Source organism: Coloeus monedula (genome assembly GCF_965178545.1).
Source record: "Coloeus monedula genome assembly, chromosome: 4".
In the NCBI taxonomy this organism is placed as follows: domain Eukaryota; kingdom Metazoa; phylum Chordata; class Aves; order Passeriformes; family Corvidae; genus Coloeus; species Coloeus monedula.
Window position 1 is genome coordinate 40,101,278 of NC_138784.1, and position 24,618 is coordinate 40,125,895.

A 24,618-nucleotide genomic window follows, 5' to 3' on the forward strand; every position below is an offset into this window, starting at 1 on the left:
ATTATTTCTTGAAAACTGGAGCAGATAGCTTGAACAGCAGTAGGAACAGTGAAAAATGCTAAAGAATTTTGAAAGATGGTTTTAGTAATGCTGTGTTGATTAAACTTGCAGACCTTTTATTGTATTAGGTTCTTTTAGGAAAAGAAGATTATTTAAAAGGAAAAAGTCTTCCATTTCTTTGCACTATTACCTATTGAATAAGCCTCTTGGTCTCAAAAAAAATGAACTACCCTACTATCCAAACATGATAATGCTCACAACTAACAAAAGGCAGTGACTGATAAATACCAAAAGGTTAAACAAGTGTAAAGGGAGAATAAGTCTCCAAACTTGTGTCTTACTTTCATGGAAGATTTTACATCTATAAACAGAAACCAAAATAGCAGTTCTAGGACTAAACTCCTTTCTCAGTTAATCTGTATGAAGTTGATTGATCAGCTGAAGGAACAGCTCCTGACTTACATGAGTGTTGCTGAGATCTGAAACAGATTGACGTTGAATAATTTCATTTTTCTCCTAAAGATAACTGGAAAATTCCACTGTATGCATGAGGAAAAAGTAGCAAACTATTTTCATCTCGAATTCTTGTGGCTACATTCCTCCTTTCTCAAGGCTCAGGAAAAGCAGACTTGCCTCTACCTCCCTTTTTTGTATTTCATTCCTACTCCTCAGTGCACATCCTCCTCCCTTCAGCCTATGATATGTTCTTGTTTGATGGTTTTATACATGACTGCTGTATATCACAGAAGATTTAAAGCTACAAATAAAAACATTTAGTTCAGGTAGAAATAAGGCTCTAAGGATCCAGGTATCAAATCCAGTGTGTTTGTTTCCCTAGAAATTTATATACTTAAGCCACTAGATACCATCTGACAGATGCTGATTCTCTGACTATAACATGCACCTTTTTCCTCCCTTCCTTCAAACTGCTAACATCAAATCTGCTATCACATATTATATTGACATCGTCTAACATTCAAATAAAAAAGCTTGGGCAAGAGTCAGAGGGTAGTGCATATGTTTGCAAAGGTGAGTGACAAACAAGAGGGAGTGAGAACCAGTGGTAAAGGACTACCAGCAAGCTACAAAAAAGCGAAGATTCCCATATTCTACTGAATAGAAAAGCTAAAACAGCCAACTAGATTTGCAATATTTTTCAGCTGTACAACTAACCCTGGAGAAACAGCCTTAAGGAAGAGAAGCGACCACCCTCCTGGCTGGGCAGGCAGACAAGCAACAGGATACAAAGTAAGGAGTAGGTAAATTCACTTACTGGTCATGGTCAACACTGTGTAAGGCAAATTAGTTGGGGATTAACTCAATTTGTGTCAAGAATTAATCTGTCTGTACCAGTGAGTCAAGCTGCAGAGCTACTGCCAAACTGAAAGAACAGCTGTTATCAGACCAGTTGTCAAAGAACTACTGCAAAGCCAGCGAAGAAAAAAATCTGAAACAGGTTTTTCCTGGAGAAATAAGCCAAGCAAGTGCTTCACTTTCTACACTGTTTTACTAGAATTGCCCAAAACTGCTTTCGGGCAGTCTAGTAAGAAACTGCCAACCTACAGAACACACTAGAGTCATACAATATATTTTCATCACAGTTTCTACCAGAGGATCAAATATGTTGATTTTCTTCCTATACTTTAACCTCCTACTGCATTAAAATGTGTTCTTCCTACAAAAAATAAAGTTACTCACATGTCAATAATTTAATTAACTGAAAATGCATTTCAACTTACAATAAGAAAAAAACAGCATCAAAATTATATTGAAATAGCAAGCATATCAGGAGTATAAAGTCATGCCTGCAGATAGCAGGCCTGACTATGTAGATAGTCCTTACCTAGCACTAAAATTATCACATCTGTTACAGTCACAGCATCAAATGCATTTCTGTATCTGCCTTGAACCACAGTTTGATGACACTTTGGTGGTACAGCCAGACTAAGCACATTCCACAACCTTTGCTGCTCCTGGGCCCCATCCCCCTGTTTGTGATGCTGCTTAGCAGACTAGGCCTCTGAAATGGCCTGTATAGAAGTGAACATTCCCCACTAAGGACAACCTTCCTTCCTTGATCAGGTTTACCAAGGAAGACTCCAAACTCTTCCACTAGTATAAATGAAATGGTGCTGTGTGGCCATAAATGGATGGAACAAGCAGCTGGAGGCAGCACTGAGGAAAACAGAATAGTGGTTTCCTAAGCCAGTGTCCTGTCCAAGTATGTGCCAAGTATTATGAAAGATACTGGACAGAAATATACACAGTGGTGATTCCAGAATATAGTTAAGAGAAATATTATCAGTGCATCACATTTAAGGGAAACAAAACTTTTATTTTCAGGTGCATTTCTCTAAAAGCAATGCTCAAATGCTCTTTTCAAATGTTTAAGTAATGGTTTGTCATTTCTCATCAATAACCTAATATTTACAGTGAATTAGTTAACCTTCATTAGAACTTAATGTGTGGACACTGCATTCAGAACTGAAGGAAACTAAATTCAGAAATTTCAAGTAACAATGGAAGTTCTATCATGAACCAAAGAACAGGAAATTCAACTTCAGTTTTTAAAGTGCCCACATGGGGCTACAATGTGGTTTAACTAATCCAATAATTCCCACCTTCTGCTGCTTTGAATGAACTTTTGTGTAACCCTGTTTAAAATGTCTACTACCAAGAACTTCTTAGCTAGCTTCTAGTTCAAAATCACAAACAGGTAAAAAGAAGTTTAAAAAAGCCTTAAAGGTGTGCAACATCCTTCAAAGCCATCATGTAAAAATTCACTTCAGCTGTTTTTTGCCTTCTCTTGGGGCTACTATCTCAGTCAACACGTAAAATCCTAGGGAAGGAACTTGGTGGAATCCTATCACTGTACGCCAGTTAAAATTCTAGCCCTTAATTTCCAAAAGGTACATTTAGACTTTTTTCACATACAACAGTGATATAATGCTGACAAGCCAGCAGCAACTGGAAAATAACCAGTCAACATGTCATATCTGCAATTAAATCATTATGTCTAAACAGCAAGCTATAACTACTAATCAGAAAGACTGAAACTGGAACCACACATGGAAATAAATCTTCATTTTCTCTGGAGCCAATGATGCTGAATGGACCACATAATTATAGCATTTTACTTTGTCCTTTTTCCTTTGTAATTCATGATACTCCCAGTCAGGCTAACAATAATCAGATCAGCAAAACTGACATTTCTGGCATTATATGGGCCAATGGGAATTTAAGCATTGATTTTTGCGGGAGAAAAATCAGGGCAATGTTGAGAGTATCTCATCCATGGTATTAGGAGTATAACATTCATTTCGAGGATCCAGACAGGACCTGTGCCCAGTTATATGCAGGCTGAGATACAGGAGAAATTAGTAAAAGAAAGGAGGCAAGAGCCATCATTAAGTCAATGGGATTGCTTTCTTTGCTCTACCTGCTGCTTGTTGATAAGAAACCAGTACTGTAAATTAGAAATGAGCCAACTGAAATCAACATGGCCCTGTCATTTTCATTCCAACACAAGAAAAGAAGAAAAACTTCAAATGACTGTAAGGAACTCGATTTTTCAATAAATAATCTTCTGCAGTGCAACTCTGTGAACACAAAGTAAATTGGGCATCTAAAACCGATTAAAAATTTGTATTCAGGCAAGTTTCCAGCTACTTTAAAATATATCCTGCTTTGCTGAGAATCCTTGTTAAAATATCAGAAATACAAAATTGAGAGGTTTATTTCCCTTGTAAAATTCAGCTTCACCTTTAGCTACTAACACGAAGAGGAGGGAGGTTCCATTTTGAAACACAGCAGCAGCAGTTGCAGTGCGCTGGCAAAGCAGCTTGCAAGCAAAGTCTAAAGGGAGCAGTTAGATGGACGGCTGAGTTAGTGCATGGCAGAGTCTGATGGTATCTGTTGTGCAGTGAGAAACCTGCTAGTATATAAAGCTTGGCTTTAAAGGAAAATGTATTTGATGTATTATTTGGTAGTGGTACTAAACTACTTAGCTAAGGACAAATGCTACCAAAATAAAGCACTCTCTGAAATTAAACTGCATATATTTGACTGAAATTGTACATTGATTTAATTCTGTCTCATCTCATACACTTTTACCTAAAACCACACATTGCTCAATAAATATATTCTTAGTGCACACAAAAAAAAAAAAGATGGAAAGTCTTCCAGAGATATTTGGACAGCACCTTCTAATTGTGACAGGTTGGCTGCTCATTCCTCTGCATTAACTTGAACTATGCCCAAGAATTGCTAACCAGGCAGAAAATCTCTGCTGTACTTTTCTGTAACAATTTTCTGTATACAAACCTCAGACTTGGAAAGAAATTATTGCTACTTACTATGAAAAGGTATCCATAAACCAATCGAGAAAACTTACTGTAAGCATGTCACTGTGTCTAGATCATAATGACCTGCAACACTTGTACAGTAATAGTGAATAACAGATACGGAAGCGCAACAGTGGAGCTCTGACTTGTAAGATACTTTTTGTTTGTATCAGTGAGCAAATGTTTCTCATGGTGCAAAACACCTTCATACAACTCAGTCCCTAGAGCTGCACCTTTTTTTTTTTCATTTTGCAAAACGAAGACACCTTAAAAATCATTAGCCCTTACATCCAGCTATATGTGTCTACCCAGCTACAGTAACTTAGCTTTAAATGCATGTAGGCAAAGGAAAAGGAAGAGGAAGGGAAAAAGGGAGGTGGAAGAGAAGAAGGAGAAAGAAAAGGAGAAGGAGAAAGTTTTCACAACAGCCTGTTTTGTCCAGCAAGGATTCAGGACAATTTTTTTTTAAATGTCCTCCACTAGACTGAACTGAAGTAGATTTATTTATTTAATTTCCAATATATATAATGTGTTAACTAAGAGTTCAATCCTGCAATATTTGTTCTGAAAATATCCCCACTGACTTCTAAAGAGCTAATGGAAATTCTGATTGCATAAGAGTGGCAGAATCACACACAAAATGTTCCAGTGCCCTGTAAAATCCACTGAGCTGCCTTGTAGCAGCAGAGGTAAGGCTGGCACCGAGCTGCTATCAGGAAAAGTGTAATTCTATTCCAAAAGAAAACATTTTTGTAAATAGCTGCTGAGCCTGGTGACATTGTCTGGGAATTCATACCTATCACTCATCCTCTTAATAATTCCTAGAATAAAAATAAAGTAGAAAACAGTCATAACTGAATTTCATATGCAACAAAAAGAAGCAGCTCACTGAAGGCATGCCAACTGAACAGCTACACAACATGACTGACTCTAACATTGCCATAAAGGGCAATGCTGTTCTGAGAAAATAAATTGTGTTTATACACAGTGTGTGTATTAATTGTTTTTCTTTTTGTAAGAAGCTTTAGCAGCAGAGCAAAGTAACATTTTGTCCTAGCTTGAAGAACACCGTGACTTCCTCCTAATGAAGGCAATACCATCCATAAGCTTGCTCTGAACCCAGGCACTGGGGACACCACTGGCTACTGAGGTTCAGCAGCACCTACCCTCACCATGTTTTATGTCTCCCTGCTGGGACCTCCAATGTGGGCAAACTGTTTGAACTGAAGTCCTATCTTCAAAGAGTCCATCTTAGATTGAATTCTATCTTAGATTGAATTCTGCTCCAGAATTTCAGTCAACACCAGGAAGTACTGAAAAATATCACATTTTACCTTATTTTATCAGTGCGTCCTTTCCTCTTCTGTCCCCATGCACAGGAGCACAGCTCTAAAAGTCAGAAGGAAAGTGATCTCGTTTCAGGAAAATACTTTTTCCTAGCACTGATCCCTTTTAGGTAACCCAGCAGCTAGAGGCCCTCTCTCTCCCTGCATTGACAGCTCGCAGCTGCTTAAGCTCAGAGGGAGACTCAGGCCCCAAAGCAGAAAGCAAAGAGCCAATGTCTCCTTACCCTTGGCAACACCCAGTTGGGGAAGAAACCTGTCTGAACCAAATGCTCCAGGAACACAAAGCAGAGCAGAAGGAATGGAAAGGAGTTAATACAACCAAACAGGAGTATTCTGCTAATGCACCATTTCAGGAAAAAGCTCCCTTTGCAGAGCACCAATGTTTATGGGGCAAAACCCACCAGTACCCATGGTGTGTGGCTGCTAAAATTGTGGGTGCATTATGTTCAGCTCTGCTGATGTTCTGCTTTCAAACAGGTAACAGTTGAACTGTAGAACTGTAGATAAATCAAACACCCTCACTCTGTCTGTGGATCAGCTCACTGCACACCAGGTGAAAGAACATGTTTCAGGACAACACTGTGGTGTGATTTGTAGCAGAGCAGGACTCTGTGACTGAATACGATGTGACGTCTGTTCTGAATATCTGAAGGGATTTATAATGCTAAATATTTTAACAGAACATCTTCTTGAGTTTTAAAATAGATATCCAAATTTCATGGCTCTTTTTAATTTTACTCACATTGGTCCAATTTCCCCTCAGATGTAAAGGCACTCCACTCTCATTAATTTATTTAAAGAAATATTAGTTGAATGATCAACATTTCCTGGAGGCCCACTTTGGAGTCATCACAGGCTGAGGCAGCAGCCACACCGGGTGCTCACAATTCACAATGATGCCAGTGGAAGCTGTGCTTTGAACGCATAAACTCTTCTAATCCCTAAGTGCTAAGACACATGGGAGTTTTGCATATTTCACACCTATGGGAATTTTAACTTAAATTTCTCTGTGCCTAGATCTCCACCCTAGCACCATGCCTTCCCTCCCTATGAGGTTTATACCCTCTGCATTAACTGTTGGTGATGCACTCTGATACCACACTGGATGGGATTTAAGAAAACTGAATGTAGCAGTTAGGAACTCAGCTACAAAGCAAATGAAAAGTATATGAAACTATTGAACAAAAGGAACAGAAGAACAATGCAGTTAACATGGTCCAGCTTGTGAACTGAATCAGACTTTGTCCTATGTAGAAAACACAGAGTACTTGCATAATTAAAAACCTGGTAAAGGTGCACACACAAAAAAAAAAAAAAAACAAAAAAAAAACCAAAGAATGGAAAAATAAAATTAACTTTAGCATTTCTCAAAAACTGTACATTTAAATTATGCAGCTTCAGACACCATTTTCCTTTAAGCATTAGCATTTTGCTATAACACACAGCATACTCAAATACTCTTGGAGCTAGAGGAAGAATTTCCATTTTTGGAGGGATATCCAAGTCTGGCCCTTACTATGTTATACATTTTTAACACTTTCAAAGGAAAAAAATACTGTGACACTGCAACTTATAGAAGTTTCTTATGCAAGAAACTGACCTACTGTCTTTTACTGACCTGTGTAAGTCAAGGTGGAAAAAGTTACAGGAATTCAGCATAACACTGAATTCCTTTAACAAACAAACTAAAATCGAGGGTGATGTAAATTAAAAGCGAAAGAAATGCTGAGGGGACAAAAAAGGTGAAAGGTGTTAACAATCTTGTATGATATGCAGTAACGTCCTCCCTTTAACGTGCTCAAGTTCTCCAGTTGACAATTCTCAGATAAAGGGATTGGTAGCAACTAACTTAGACAGTAAACTGCCAGAATGTCCATGGTGATACTTTGATGTTCACCAAGGTCCCACACTGTGCTTTTCTAAACCAGAGGAGGTGGGTGCAGAGGCAGCTGAAAAATACTTTACTCAACATCTAGTAAACACACCAGCTACCAACACCAGAGGTACTCTAAGATGCTCCTCCTGCGTGACAAAAGGTACATCCTTCAGCTGAGCAAAGGAAGACTCCAGGTAGTTCCATGTGCATTGTTGATCTGAGGGCAGCATCACAGGTCATAGCTTCACTAACCTTGATCCTTGCCTGATTTTTTCTTTGTCTTTGCAGATTTTTTATGTTTTTACAGAAAACTCTTGAAAGAAGTCTCTAATGATGTCTCATTAGAGATAGCAAACAACTAACTGTTACAAATCAGCAATAAACAAATAATAAACAGGTATGATTAACTGGGTACACTGTTTAACACACTATGTAAAAACCAGATTATCATATAATACCATGGAAATAGATTAATATAGTTCATGCATTACTGTTTCATGCACATTGTAGGTAACTAAAAAGCAGGAAAAAGCAGTACAGATGAAAGGAAGTTTAAATAGCCAGTATTATGATACTGGGAAGTGATTGAAATCTGAACCTTGCTGTATTTAATAGCCTGAACACCACACTTCCCCAGACAGCTCCTGTGAAAGACTGACTAATTTGTTTCAATACAGTGGCCCAAAAGAGACAGTATATATCCACAGCATTGTATGAAAATTCTTCCAAGTGTACAATGTGAAGCCTAAAAAGCAGTTAATTTATCACAGAAGCAGCGATTCCTACAGTAACTAATTCAAACTGCTGATGATGCACTAAATCAGAGTGAGTGATGAACACATACATAGCAGCAAGTGAAGTTCAAAAGGATACAGATCTATGTGATCAATGAGCTGTCACACAGCAAATGAAATGCAGTGTTGACAAACGTACAGTAATAGAGATGAGGCTCAAAAATAATCAAACCAAATACAAGAAAACTTAAATAAAACAGTGCAGAAATATCTCATTACAGCACTGGAGGTGCCTTTTGAAACACATCTACCAGACATTCAAATCACTGATATTTCTCTCTCTGTTTAATTTGAAAAAAATAAAAAACCAAGCACTGATTACTTGAAGAGATGCATTGTTACAAAGCAGTACAACCTTCCCAAAAACGCAATTCAGTGACAACAGACATGTGAGAAACCATCTATTTCAAGCACAGAGTTGGAACAACAGCCTACAGAAGAAAATCTCACACAGACCTAGTATCATATTGCACATTACCACCCAGAGTGATGACTGAATGATAAGGCCAACTTATGGTTTCTTCCTCTATCAGTCTGTGCAATTCAGAAACATAATCAGAGCAAGTGGTGCTGACCAAGCCTCTCCATACTTTAACCACTGTCTTACCTGATTAATAGCTTTTAGACTGAAAAAGCAACACTATCGTGTAAGAAGAGTACTGCCATTCAGTGATGTGCACTTCTTGAATTTTCCTGGAGCATAAGAAACTGCACATCATGAAAGATGCCAGAACTTTTAAAAAGACAGAAATCACCTACTGCGAGAAGGAAGGATTTATTAGACATTTTCTACAAAAATAATAGTGTAACTTTCTCATATGCAAGTGTTACCAGCTGTGGCTACTACCATCATTATTCAATTATTCATTACAGCCAACAGAAATACATTTTCTTTAGCTTTTGTCTACGGAGTGCTACAGTGAGAATGTTCTGTCTGTTATGAAATCTTCTGTTTGAAAATGTCATATGATTTAAGACATCGTATCTTTAAAGGGCTTTTCAAAAATCATACCTTCACTAGTCTCTTGGATGCAGCTTTATTGTGGAACTGCCACACTACAATCACACTGACTGACAAGTATATTTACTGTGATAGGAACAGGCCAGTTATTCTTGACAGATATGAATCTCTACAAAGACATCTATGCTGTAAAAATGAGCATCTCTACCAAAATTTTACTTCCTCGCAGACTCCTCAACAGAACAGTTTGCTGAGTGTTATGGATCACATGCACATTTGTACATTTCCTTCAGATCATATTCATTGGTAAAGTATATCCACCAAAGAGCCCCATTACCCTCCATCAACTTTTCTCTTCTTTTTAATACCATCGATTGTTTTCTTTGACAAATAAGGGATTTTTCACCCCCAAGCCTTCCCAACCTGCTCTTCAAAAAGTCCATATGCCAGGTAACTAAGGAAAAACAGGCAATTAACAAAAAAGGTAGCAATCCTCTTTGCTTCTTGCTCTAAACCTTATTTTTTCTTCTCCTTAACCTAAAGATTACTTCACCTGTTGCAGTTTCTCTTACATAAAAGCTCTAATCCTTTAGATTTTAATAAGACAATGAATCACACCTTGATTTTGATGAAACCACAAACAATGTAAACACAAATAAAGAGCTACTCTTTTTGGTTTATGCTAGTTTAATAAGACTACAGGACTACTCTTTTTTATCATCTGTTAAACACTTAAGGACATAGCTAATACATTAAAAAGAACTGAAATAACATTAATACTGGAAATGTAATATAGTGGACAGGTAACAGTATAGAAGGTTTCTGGAGTGTGTGGAGGTTAACTTCTAGACACAGTTGGTGAGCAAGACAACTAGAAAAGCTGCCCTGCTGGACCTCTTGTTTGTGGGCAATGATAATTGGAGGGCGTCTTGGACTCAGCAATTATGAAATGATAGAGTTTTCAATTCTTGGAGAAGTAAGGAGAGGGGTTGGCAGAACTGCCACCTCAGCCTGTTTATGACACTGGCTGAGAGAGTCCCTTGGGCTTTTGTCTGAGGAGCAAAGGCATCCAGGAAGGCTGAACATATTTAAGAAATCTTAAAAGTGCTGGAGCTGGCCATCCCCATGTGCTGAAAGACAAGCCCGTGGGGAAGACCACCAGCCTGGCTGCACAAAGAGCTTTGTCTGGAGCTCAGATGAAAAAAAACGAGTTTATGACCTTTGGAAGAAGGGGAAAGTAATTCAGGAGGGCTACAAGGACATTGTGAGGTTATACAGGCAGAAAACTTGAAGAGCTGAAGCCCAAGTAGAACTTAATCTAGCCACTGCTGTAAAATACAATAAAAAATGTTTCTGTAAATATCTTAGCAACAAAAGGAGGGCTGAAAATCTCCATCCTTTGCTGAATATGGGAAATAACATAGTGACAAAGAATGAGGAAAAGGCTAAGGTACTTAATGCCTTCTTAGTCTTAGTCTTTCGTAGTAAGACCAATTGTTCTTTGGGTACCCAGCCCCCTGAGCTGGACAACAGAGAGCAGAACTGAAACACCAAACATCTGAGGGAAAATGGTCAGCAATCTTCTACACCACTTAGATACACAGAAGCCTATGGGAAGGGACAGGATCTATCCAAGGGTACTGAGGGAGCTGGCAGCAGTGCTCACCGAGTCACTTTCCATCATTTACCAGTAGTTCTGGCTAACTGGGTAAGTCCCAGACAACCAGAGGTTAGCAAATGTGACACCCATTTACAAGAAGGGCTGGAAGGATGATCTGAGGAATGACAGGCCTGTCAGCCTGACCTCAGTGCCAGGGAAGGTCACAGAGCAGATTGTCTTGAGTGCCATCACACGGCATATACAGGACAACCAGGGCGTCAGGCCCAGCCAGCATGCTGTAAGAAAGGTCCTGTTTGACCAACCTGGTCCCCTTCTGTACCTACTTTGTGGATGAGGGAAAGGCTATGGATTTTGTCTACCTAGACTTTACTAAAGACTTTGACACCATTTCCCACAGCATTCCCCTGGAAAAACTGGCTGTGGAGGTTTTTCAGTTACTCAGCAAGCCATTAGAAGGAGGAATGAACCATCAAGTGCATTTTCAGAGTATTTGTTATTTGAAGAGATTTTTAAATAGTAGCAATACTTGATTTTGCACCTATCCTGCAGAAAGGATGTTTAGTTGAATGTTAGAATTCCATGTTAAAACAGGATTCAAGGCAACATAATTAAAAATCCCAAGTGATGGTACCAAGTTAAAGAGCTAAAATGCCTAAACCAGTGCATGGCAGAAAGGGTAAATTAGTCCTCCAGTTTCCCTTATCATTAGCAAAGCTATAGCCTCCCAAACGTACAATGCAGGAACAGTATTTTGTTAGATTCGCAGAAGACAAAGAATTAAATGATTGACAGATATTTCCAACTGTATAATTTGTAGCTTATGAAAAAGCTTATGAACTTTATGTTTTATTTTGTTCAGCTTGAAGACATACACATGGAAAATCTCTATCTGTATTTCAAACTGGTTTTAGTTAAAATCATCATCCTTCTACTGAACTGATGCCAAGACTTCCACTAGTCAGATTTTCACAGTTAGATTTTTCATAGACTTTAATTAACAAACAGAACAGTTTCTATTTAGAGCCAAACCAGTGAAAAGCAGAAATAATAGGAAACCATTCAAATCAAAAAACAAAGCTACATTACAACTTTATGGTAATTATGATTAATCCCTGCACAGCTATTCTTTGATCTGAACTTTTTTCTCAGTCTATTTCAGGACAACTTGCACACTGTTATTTCTCAGGAAAACATAGAAGAAAACAGAAAAACAGAGTTTAAGAAGTACACACTAAAACTTTTGCTTTCTAAAACCCTGAGTGACATACTTCATCGGGAAAAAGTGCTATTGAATTTCTCTACAAATGGATCTGTCCAGGCAAAAGTTTCTGGCTGGAATATGGAGTTTGCTGGACGAAGGACAGAAGTCTTACTGGCTTAAATGGACATGATGGTTTTACCCTCAACATACACAAGATTTTATGAAGGAAACTTTTGATTTAAAGAGTTCTCATCTGGATGAGAAATTTTTCTAATTCATCTGACCTGGTGTTACAACTAAGAAAATAATCAAGCTGGGTCCCATGAGTAAGTTATGCTACAAACCCTGAATGTACTGTAAACTCTCCAAAAAGCTGCATTTCCTCAGCAAGTTTCCTTTCATTGCCTTTGCATGGAAAACACCCCTCTGACATGACCAATGCATTCATTTAATTTTTGTTTTATATTTTATCTTCCAATTTATTTTGGTTAGAAGTAGAATTATTCTGTTAAAAAATGACCTGATCCTAGATGTAGTTTATTTAAATTTCAAAATGAAAAGCTTACTAAGAACAGATAAGATTGATTGCTCCTTCTAACTTAGCATAATTGTATTTCAGGTGAACATCAATTTACTTTAAAGGACACTTCTAAGTAGCAGGCTGCATCATACATAATTCATCAATCACAGCTGCCTGTAACATGATTTACTCAAGCAGATTTCAATGGAATAGAGGGAGTTGCATTGTTTTTTATGCTTTGGTTTGTTTGTTTTTAAATAGTTTACGAAACACTCATTTGTGCTGAATTATTGCTGAAAGGAGTTCATCCTTGGTAATCAGCATGTTGAATTTCTTTCTTTTTGTATAGAAATGTTACCTCTTTAAATTTCTTTGAAAAGACAGAGTGAGTTTTCAAAACATCATTAAGGCAAGGAGTACTCCATGCTTATTAAAGGTAAAAATAAAGCTGAAAGATTTTGCTATGGAGGAGGGGATGACAAAAATATTTATCTGAAAAGCATTATTCATTTTAGGGCTGTTTATTTTCCAGCTGGCTTACATTGTTATTATTTGTTAGACCAGCAGTCAAATGGAGGTGAAGAGAAGTAGCTACTTCCTCAGCTAGTCCTTCACCATAGTTGTTACATGGATAAAATGACTTTTATGTGGTAATCTACACAAAACTGTATGCCAGTGCAATTTCTTGGTGTATGAAGGGATTAATACAGGTGCATCTTCAATCAAATTCAGCTTCAGAGACACAGTGGTACCTCAGATGGTCCTAAAGTAAAGAAACATTTCCACAAATTGATGCAAATATAGCTTGAAAAGAAAAAAGAGAGAGCAAGAGAAACTGCTAGAAATACACATCTACACAAAGACAGAAATGCCTTTACTTACTTGTAAGCCCATTTGAAACACAGAGTGACCCATAAAGTTAGCCAACATTCGAATCAGAGCTGCACCCTATGGGAAATAATAGAGAAACAAAGTTACCAGTTTTGAATGTCAATATAACACAATAAAAACACTCTGAAGCGAAACATTTCCACCCAACACTAATATCCTGGAAACCCATAATTAATACAATCTTTATTTGTGCTAGGATGAAAAAGAGAGAGAGAGAAGATAATGCAAATGCTTACTAGGAAAAGTGGGGAGGCAAAGTGATACTGTTAATATCCTGCCGCATACACTGAATAAGGTGCAGGTCATACAACACACTCTCCCCACTGCTGCAGCATGCATGTGTCAGCTCCACAGCTGACTGACCCCAACCCTTCTGTGCACTCAACAGAAATGCCCAGTTTTAAATGGAAGCAAAGAAATAGTGTCCACTGCAAATTCTACCTCAGTGATTATTCATAGTATTTTTATCTCCATTACACGATCAGGATTCAGTGATACTACTACCCTTTGTAAAAGCCTTCAAGATCTGATGAGTGAAAGTGAGTAATCACCATAAGAATTTTGTAAGATGTGGATATATATATTTGACTTATTAATAGTCAGGTTATTTTCCAGACTGTCATGCAAAGAGATAAGTACTTGTATAGCACTCTTTCTCTGTATAGCACTCTTTCTCTACTTGTAGCAGTTCTTACCCTTTTCCCCTTCAGGCAAAGTATAGAGATCTACAAGACAGGTGACTCTAATTCTCAGTACTTACTCAAGAAACAGACAGATACTTGCAAGAGTAGCTTTTTTTCAAGCACCCTTTTTGTGTTTTCTCACTCCCTCTCAGAACCACAATTGCTGTGTATTTTCCCCTTGCACAAGTGCTCTATTTCAAGCAGAAATAACTTCACAGATCTGATTTTAGCTATAATATCCATTAGCTATAATATCCCACTTCACAATATAATTTCAAGACAACCAGCCTTCCAATCCCAATGTTTAAATGTTATACTTAGTACTGATGACAGTACAAGAGGAAGGACCCTTGTGATTGCAAGTCAGTGAATTAAAGGCTTGAAGAAAACATGATGCTAGAACTCAACAACCTCATCTAGAGACGAAGGTTCAGTAATTAGTTTAACATTCAAATAGAAGAAAATTTTTAAAAAGAACAGCATTTCATAGGTTCAAAAATTTAGAGATTCTAAAGCCAAAAGGACTATTACAACATTTAGTCTGCATTAATAGAGATCAAACAGTAATTTAGGCAAAGACCCCTATGCCTTCTCTTTACACAATAGCATCTATTTTAGAAGATTCAAGAATAGAATAGTTTCACAGTACTATTTAGAATGTGTCACAACTAATATTTACTCTCACAGTGAAAGCTACACACCATTTTACTAATTGAAATGTATCTAGTTTCACTTACTTGAATTTATCTACCTTCAGCTTTCAAAACAAGACTTTATGTCTTTTCCTGCTAAATTAAAGTTCAGGGTAGTTTGGAAATTTAACCCTTGTTGATTTTTAGATCGTTTTACATGTGTTCCACTGATTTTTTTATACAGTGACTATTTTTAAGTACTGAATGGATTATCTGTAATAAACAACATTTGAAATAATGACATAAATCAAAAATATTTGAAAATTATTAGTAAGCTGTAAGAAAACACAAGTCCTTCATATAGCCAGCAACAACAAATATTATATATTTTGCAGAGTAACTGAATTAAAAAAAAAATTAATTGAGGAGATGTTTGCAGCTACTTTTAGCAATTGAATAGTGAATAAAGCAAAACATGGTGTTTTCATTATTAACACTAGGCTATATTGTTATGGTGGTATATAATCTTACTGGAAGACAAATCATGTCTGGAACGCATAGCAGAATAGGAAAAAACACCTTCCAAAACAGATTATTACCTGAGCAGCCAAGACCATAGGTCAGGAAACATTATTGCCCTTATATTACTAGAGGAACAGAACAAGTAAAGTTCTCAGACACATTTAAGCAGATAAACAGCAGATAAATCTGTTTAAGCAGATAAACAGAAGATTTTTTAAAAATCTCTTAAATAGATAAATCCTACTTATTCTGTAGGGCAGGGCAATCCAAAACATCTGTAGCAGAAACAAAAAAAACCGTAAAACATAAAACAGATCAGACAAAATCCTCAACATGAAGATGTTTTTCCATTCATCACACATCCCTTTTCCTACTCACTATTTAGTATTCCAGGACGCCCTTGTTTCTTTCTCAGAGTTTAAATTTCACAGAGTAACAAGCCATATATTTATATAAGCACCTTGACTCTACTGATTTCTGTAAAAAGTAACCAAGCAAATACTTCCATATAATCTTGCCCACAGAGTCTTTTTTTCTATCCAGAGACCAAGAACTATCATATACTTGTAAAGAAATTATAGAATTCCTCTCACAGGTAACATGTAGACACATCTTGGATGGACTATGGCTGGCCTTTACACAGCAAACAAAATAAAACAGCAAGCAAAGACTGAATGGAGAGTCAAGGCACAAAAGCAGGATTAATTTTTCAAGATAGAACCCATTTCACAGCTACTTTAGAAGTACTTTCTACCAATTAATTACCTCCAGGAAACCCACAATCCCTTCTTACAGCTTCCAGAACAATAGTTCTGCCATCTTCCCCACTCAGGGAAAGCAAATGTTTTCTTGACTTGTTTGAGGAAGGGAATGGATCCAAAAAACAAGAGAACCTTAAGAGGGGAAAAAGTGTATTGGAGAGATGGGAGAAGAAGCATGAGCAAATGAAGCCATTGGTGTGGGGGGCAAATAAATGGGAGGAAACCATTCATTTCACCTTTCTTGCACTTTTGAGAGCAGGCAGAACAGAGAACAGCGATACCCTCATAAGAAGAGCAGAAGCTATCCACATGTTCACAGCTCTGGGAAGGGAAGGACAAGGCACAAAACACTGGCACTCTGACTAGAGAGGAAGCAAAACAGGTTTGCAGGCAGAAGGATAAAAAGCAAGAGGTAACTGGCATAAAGAAGAGTGGCTTACTAAAAGGAGGAGCTTAGAAGATGACCTAACCAGAGGGTCTTGGGAGGTAAAGAAGGTATGTGCAGTAAGCTCAATTATAGGAAAAACAAAATACATAGCTTTGGGGTTTTCTGAATGGCCCAATGTGCTGACATTCCCTCTGCCTATCCACCTGGCAAGCAGAGCAACAAGCAGCAAACTAGATGGAGTCCAGAGGACTTTACTGCCATGCCTTCTAAAAGATTCTCTGACCTAGACCTAAACCTACAGAAAAATCCCAACAAATCTGTTCTGCTGCAGGAGATGCCCTTTGGAACCTATCAGCATCACTCTCTGAACACCCTGACATGCAAGGAGCCTGCTCCCCACTTCACTTTCAGAGCTACTTCTGCTCTGCCAACATTTGTCCAACTGAAGAACAACATAGGATGTCTTGAGATGCAAACTTGCCTCTCCTACTGGGCAGAATGACTGTTTACTGATGATTTAAGTGCTTTCCTCCAGGCACTGGATGACTCAGTACCTTATCAAGAGGTAAAGCACATTGGTTTAAGAGGTCTAGTGGAAAGCAATTCTTTCCTATTCAAAAAACATACCTAGTTCTGCCAGTGTAAAATCTGACTCACCTTAGCCATTGTGCCTAATATGTCTACTCAGACAAATACACTAGTTACTCATTCAATGATTAATGGTACTGCCTGGGTCTGGTGAAGCATTGCTCATTAGCAGATCTCCCAAGTGCTCTGTAAGATTAATGCCAATATTCTGCAAATTAAAAGGAAACTGGGATACGCCCTAGTGAAATCATTTGCCAAAGATCAGCCAGCACACTCCTCATCTAACCAATGACACAGCTGAAGCTTCCTCAGCCTCAGCATTGTGACTCCATCGCTATAGGAAAGGAAAGTAGAATATGTTGGCTACTTCATGGAAATTAAGTGCATACAGCTGTTTTTTGCGAAGTGCTCTTGGGAAAAGACTCACTCATGAACAGTGAGCCAACACTGCCTGAAGGGATGGAAGTTTATGTGCTTTATTCCCCTGAAGAAACTTGTACACTCACAACATGGTAAAGACAATCCATAACCAAAATTAGGAGCAGAATTCCTTTCTATGTAAACTGAACATGTCTTTGAAATCTACAAAATGCAGAGCCGAGCTAAGGTATTCAGTCTAATTCTCTCCATGCCAACATAAAGTAATGTGATTGCATCCTGGATCCCAGATTAGTTTTAACTAATTTTAAAGACCCACTCCTACATCTTGATCCTCTTACATCACAGAGATCACAATTACTGTAAGTCAATTTAATTCTATGACTTACTGAATGTCTCAATTTTATTATACTTGAATTCTTTAATTAATTGTTTCACTTGCAACTTGTATCTTGTAATCATTTTTTAATACAAAAGGTAGTACCAAATGGAATTTTGTTTAAAAGGAAACAAATTAAGTATTATATATGAACCCACAAAAACATGACTACTGCATACAAAACAGTACTGCTGCAGAGCCACTCAGGAAGTGATACATCAGATTCAGTGCAGCCATCTGTAGCACCTGTGACTATAATCACTTTAGCTGTTTAGACTTCCCTTACAGTCAATGGGCTTTACCAGTCACCTCTGGATGCACTTTATCTAATCTTAAAGTAAACCTCAGATCAGGGGAATTGTACTCTAAAAGCACCCATCTCTTGCAATTCACTCCAAAAGCAGGCTGGAGTGACTAGCTCATATGTACACATCTGCACCGCAGACATCTAAAGTGCAGTGAGAATTCAACTGCACTGTCCAGAAAGGGCATACAGAGACTGATTCCCCATTCTGGGGGAATTCCTGAATTGTGGAGATACAAAACTGGTGTGACACGATCCTTTTGTATATATAGTCAAATAACATATCTTGGTTTATTCTAAATGCAATACTTTTACGTAAGAAGACTAGCAAGGGTAGTATTCGACAGAAGGCCCTGAAGACAGGGCAGAGTGCTTGCTAGCTGAAGGTAGATGCTCTATACTGAACAGACAGCAAAGAAAAGCACTTGAAATAAAGAACTGGTGAAGCAGCTGCAGTGAAGGGAACAATATACAAGTCAGCAAACCAGCACATAGGGTTATGCAGAAGCCAAGAGGCATGGGCAAGAGGCCATGTGTGAAGAGACACAAATAAACTAGAAACTCCTTCAGCATTATTCCTTGAAGAACCAAAAATTACGTCATTATTCTGATAAGTTCTCATGAGAGAAAAATGTCAGCAACACAAAACAGAAACCATGAACTACAGATGACTTTTTTAAGGGCAAAATAATCTATTGTTCTGAATGCATTAGAGTGGGGGAAGGAAAAGAGATCATAATAGGTTGACCTAGAAAACACAGCTCTTCCATCCTCCTTCCCACAAAATTCGTCATTTTTTCCTGCAATATCAACTTCTTTTCCTTTTTAGTTGTGCTTTTGTGTGTTTCGTTGTTTTTGTTTTAACCACAGGATTGAGATTCATCTGAGTGCAAATGCCTACACTGTAGCTAAGCGATGCTTACTCAGTTGTACACAGCTGAGGCAGCTGCCTAGACCTCCTTTAAAGGCAGAGAGAAGCGAGCAATTCAGTTCACCCTGATTCATCCAAAGACCTGCATCTAAAATAGGACAGATGAATTTCACCATAAGGTGCCTGTTTATCTTCAGTGATTATACAGGGAGGTGAGAGGACTACTCAGTTGCAGGTGTTTACATGGTGAACATCTCAACTGAGATGACATCAATCTCTCTGAAGATATTCTACCCTGTAAATTACAAAGCAACATTAAAAAATATGAAAAAGTGAACAGTGGAAAAACGCCTTGAGTTTGTGAAGGCTGACACAGCATCTTGCAGGCTTACCTATCAATTTACATCACGTAACACCAGTTATCAATCATAGTAATTACACAGACCTCAATTTATCTCTTCCTCACTGAATTTCCACCTTGCCATCCTTCTTTAGGAGTTAAAGCTGTTTGATTTAGTTCATAAAAATGCTTTTGTGACACAAAAACTAAAATCAGGAAGGATCCTGGTAAGAAAAACACCCCCATGGTATCCAAGGTGTAAGCAGGGAGTGAAATGCTGAGGAGGGGAACACTGGACTACCACAAAAAAGTACATAATTGAGGTTCTAAAACAGAAGTTTAATATGTCAATTTTCCACAAAACCTCCACCCATCAATTTTGCTTCTTCACCTCATTAAATAAACAAAACCAAAACCAACACTGAATACAGGTGATTTATTAACTTTCTTCTATTGTGCAATAGTCAGTTCAAAATCAGTCTTGATTAATATGATTAAACACCACTTGTTTTTCAAATACAGTGAGACACAAATAGAAGGCCTGCAGTTATTTTTCTGTGTGCAGTACACCTGCAATTCAAGATTAAAGTTACTTTCTCTCTAGCTAAGAGAAATGTGAATTACTCTATCCTCTGTCTCAATTACACTAAATATTATTCATACTGTTAGAGCTATATTTGTAAAAAGTTCTTAAAATCAATTTCATTTTCACTGATTAAAACAAGACTCAGACCACATACAGGCACACACAAAGGCATCATTCTTTCATAAAGACCTTCTGGTTTGAGAATCGATACATGAAGTTTCATGGCTACTAGTATATATACCTGATATGTACTAGTATTGGTGGTTTTTAATGAATCAGTCACAGTACACACACATTAAATAGTTCTCTCCTTAAATCATTTACCCTGAGCTATACGCAATGTGCCTTCCCAAAAACTTTTTTAAAATCCATTGTCTACTCACACTGCCATCAAGAACTCCAGATGGATAATAAGAGCGAATTCCCCTTTGCAGCAGTGATGACCAGGCAAGACCAACATATTAATCCATGTGCTCAGTTATCTCACCCTTTATACCCTATGGAATCTCCCTGGAGAAGGAAGACCAACTCATCAGCCTATAGCTCCCAGGACATCCCCTGGAGTATTTTCTGTACATCACCCCAGCAATTCTCTGGCAGAGCAACTGTTTGCTAGGATGGTCTACATCCCATTGCCAGAAGTTCTGCAGCTCCATATCTGGTTACCCTCAGAAGGTACAGGTGGATGCCACTCTGCTCTGCAGACTTTCTAACAACTAACAGTTCTTTTAGCTGGTGTTTCCCACACACCTACCTCAAATTGCAGGTTCCTGCAACCTATCTGTTAAGAAGAATAAACTGAGCATGGGGAATTAACCCATTCTTCAGCAGGAACATCCAACACAAAAACTTCATTGCACTCCCCTGGTAGAGCCTTCAAAATCTCAACACTCTGACCGTGATGTGATCCCTCACTAAATCAACCGGAGCCGTACTGTTGCATACAGTCAGGTCAGGCATACACTACCTCACCAGAATCACATAAGAACACAGAAGAACTTCCAATTTTTGGCTAATGTGTTTTAAGTACTGGTTGAAACTTACCTTTTCTTCATGAAACATGCAAAGAAGGATTTTATTTTAGAACTGCAAATATAATACAATCAGCATAAATCAGGTTGGGGTTTTTTCTTTTAAATGTTGAATATATTTTTATAGTTCTCTGACAAATAGAAGCGTAAAGATATCCACAAACAAATGGTTTCTTAAGTGAGTATCATTTCATTTCAGCTTAAAGTTCCTGAATTCATATATTATTCTTTATTTCTCAAAATCTTGGATAATTCTGTGAGTCTAAGTTCATTTCAGATATTAGAAGAGCATGTTACCAAGCACTTATACAAAGAATGCACATTTGCACTTTAATTTTGTAATGTGAACACTAGCCAACAAGTAATATCCAAGTCACGTTTTTCAATACAATCATTCTTTGTTTGTACTAAGCAATCACAGCTGGATAACCCATGAAATTTAGCTTATTGGGAAAAACACAGCATGAATTAAAGTGAAAGAATAATGTACATAAAACATGTAGCAAAAATGTGACATTTAAAACTGAATCATATAAAATTTAAAAAAAAAAACAAAACAAAATGAAATCTGTTGAATCTTGGAGATTTAACAGAAAAGAAATATGTTTTGACTAAGTCACATCTACAGAATTTGCTCAAACCTAGACAGAGGTATATGCATGTAAATGAATTATTTAAAAACTTGGTTAACTGATCTGCTGTGTTACACTACATGCAGTGCATTGAATTTACTGAATTCTCCCATATGAACAACTGAACACCACTTTCAAATCCAGGTATTGCACTTCAGCTGTTTCCTTAAGCAAACATATTCACTGTATACTCTTCCTTTTTTCATTTTCCCACAAGGGAGAAGTCCAGCCATTCCTCAGCTCCCACTCAGAAGGCTATGCTGAAATGTATTTTACTTTCCTACCTTTATCATCTGAACAGTCTTTTATCTTATGTGGCCTTACTCTGACAATTATGGAACAAGAGTGTCCTATTCACGACATCAGTTACAACATGATCCTGTTGCAGGCTCCAGAGAGACCTTTGCTAAAGTACTTCTATCAAGTTGTAAGAGCAGAGATAATTGCAAAGGCTTCTCTGGAATTCTTCAGCTGTCTCTATCAAAAATACCTCATCTCTGAGAACTGCGTAAGTACCCACTCAGAAATTCTTTTCAGGGAATTAATTAGATTGTATCATGAGTCACCAGCACTAAATTCGTCTTTCATTTTCAGAAACTGAGCACTGTAATACAACAGCATAGCTATTTTCTGTATTCTCCAATGGCACCTCCAAATATTACAAGAAAAAAATGAAGCTTAATGCAAGTGAATTTGATAAGTGCAAATTCTTCCTTATTTGATTAGGATAACAGAACATATTTGTTTAAATGAGTAAACATGTGCCTATGATTTCCTCCCTGTGACAGAAATGTAAAATGTTTTAATTAATTCCTAGAGGCTTTGTCTTTGGATAACCCACATAAAAGCCATGAGAAGAAGTACAGAAGGAGACAGGTTTATGCTGATTATGCAGCGTGCTGGTACAAAGTGTCACGATATGAGACTATCCCAAGGGTCTTTGTCCAGGCCGTCGCTCAGTGATGCACTTAAGTTCCTTAAGCACACAAGCAACCCAAATTACATTCCACAGCCTGCACAGATAAAGTTGAACAACTATGTACTTGGCTGATTGTGGCTCTGACTGGTTTCCCCGCACTTGGAAACAATTGTTAGAAATTTAGGGACTACATTCATTAAAAGGAACCCAAACAAAACCATCCCTACTTGATTTTAATGATACAGGCTAGAAAAAAAAAATCAGTCATTTAATTAATCTTCTTTACTTCTTAAAGCAACAGAATTTCCAACTGATATTTGCTTATCAAGCAGTGCACACTCACAAATTAACATGCTGTTAATACTCAGCAATAAAACCAGGATTTATTTTAATAAAGAAAATAAACTTAAACCATTTTAAAAACTTTATTAACAGCATGGGTAAATCAGTATTTTTCAAATCAGCAAATATACCTACAAACCTGTAATGTATTTATTAAATCCTCAAAGATGCATAAAGGCACCTTATGTTGTTTTTACAGAATGAAAGGCCATTTATCTGATGCCAAAACATCACTGAAAAAGGAACATTATATTCAAGGAGAACTTTTCACTTGGAAATCATAATCATTTTCTATTCTGACAAACACAGCTGTTCTAGGGCTGGATAATACCAAAATGGTCAGATACTAAGACAGCTTCGGTGAAATGCTTGTCTTAGTCATAAATTCCATTGCAAATTTTAGGAACATGACACAAAGAAGAAAATTCAGGGGTATATGACCATAACTAATCATGCTCTTCAGCTGGATATTGTCACATCATTTTCCTTGAATAATAAAATGTTATCCATTGCCCAGATAAAATGCTATTGTGACTCAACTTACAACAGGAGTTTTACTTGGCCTCGCCACCAAAATCCCTCTTACGTGTTCTGATGCCAGTGACAAGGACAAAGGAACATTATACTTTTTCATTAACTGCCTTTATATGAAAGTATTCAAGAAAAATTAATACTCTATTTTAGTTCACTAAATATCACATAAGAATCTCAATCCATTTGCTTAAGACTGATTTGCAATTACCTGTAACTAAACCTGTCATTCTCATTTCTCTTTTATAATACCTCCTTTAAGCTTCGTAAGTTATCCAGATCTTAAACATACCTTTAAAAAGAACACCAACAACAACAAAACAGTGTGCCAGAGCTTGTTCTGGAGAGTTCCCTTTTGAATATAAATCCTACATGATCATATTTTGATCAAAATATTGACCATATTCTTATGTCAAGTTTTTTGTTCCTTTTACTCTATTTCGTTACCTCCACTTTATTTTCTATTTTTAATCCTTACAATTTCTTCCAAGTTACTTTAAAACACTTGTAACTGTTGCTCTTCTGTTATTGATCTAAACTAGGATGTGTATCAGCCCTTGCCTGTACACAAGCATTGTTTTTTGGACTCCTTCAGGGGAAAAAAAAAAGAAAATACCTGTAACTTTCTGCTTTACCCTTTGCTGAAAATGATCATTACAAAGCAGAAACAGAGAAACAGAAAAGGCAAGTGCATGTCAAGTGCAAGTGCAAGTGCATGTACCTCCATGTACACCTGTCTTTATGAACCCTCTATCTTAAGCCATGAAAACATCTGAGATACAAATGCACTATTTTGTTCCTTCTAATGGCTTCCTGTTGGGGAAGGAAGGATGGCAGGATACAGTGTCTAGACTCACTGTTGCCACTTCTGCTTTGATCATCTCCTCCAGCCCTGGGGAGCTATTTGCCACTGCCTTTCCATAGGGAACAGGCAGAAGGCTTGCACCACAACAGGTGGTGTCTTCCCAATAACTATACTTTGATGGAGCAGTCTAGTTTAATGAGCTCTTCTTTACAGTAAAATATTTTTATTAACATTTGTGTGCCATCTTTATTATTTCCAGTCAAATCCTCATACAATTGTCCCTGGCACGGGGAACATAACACTCCTGAAGCACTGTCCATATACCGCACACAGCAGCTTCCATATGTCTTCTTCAGAAAATAATATCTAGCAT

The 24,618-nt window shown here is 37.5% G+C and overlaps 1 protein-coding gene across 1 annotated transcript in view; it reads right to left on the reverse strand.

The window, feature by feature from the left end:
* The window catches only part of TRHDE (thyrotropin releasing hormone degrading enzyme), a gene marked incomplete at both ends in the record, with an annotated part of 200,774 nt that overhangs the window by 75,545 nt on the left and 100,611 nt on the right, over positions 1 to 24,618 (reverse strand). Inside the window, one exon of the mRNA XM_082279873.1 lies at positions 13,545 to 13,610. Coding sequence (XP_082135999.1) covers positions 13,545 to 13,610 — 66 coding nt within the window. The remainder of the gene's footprint in view (positions 1 to 13,544; positions 13,611 to 24,618) is intronic.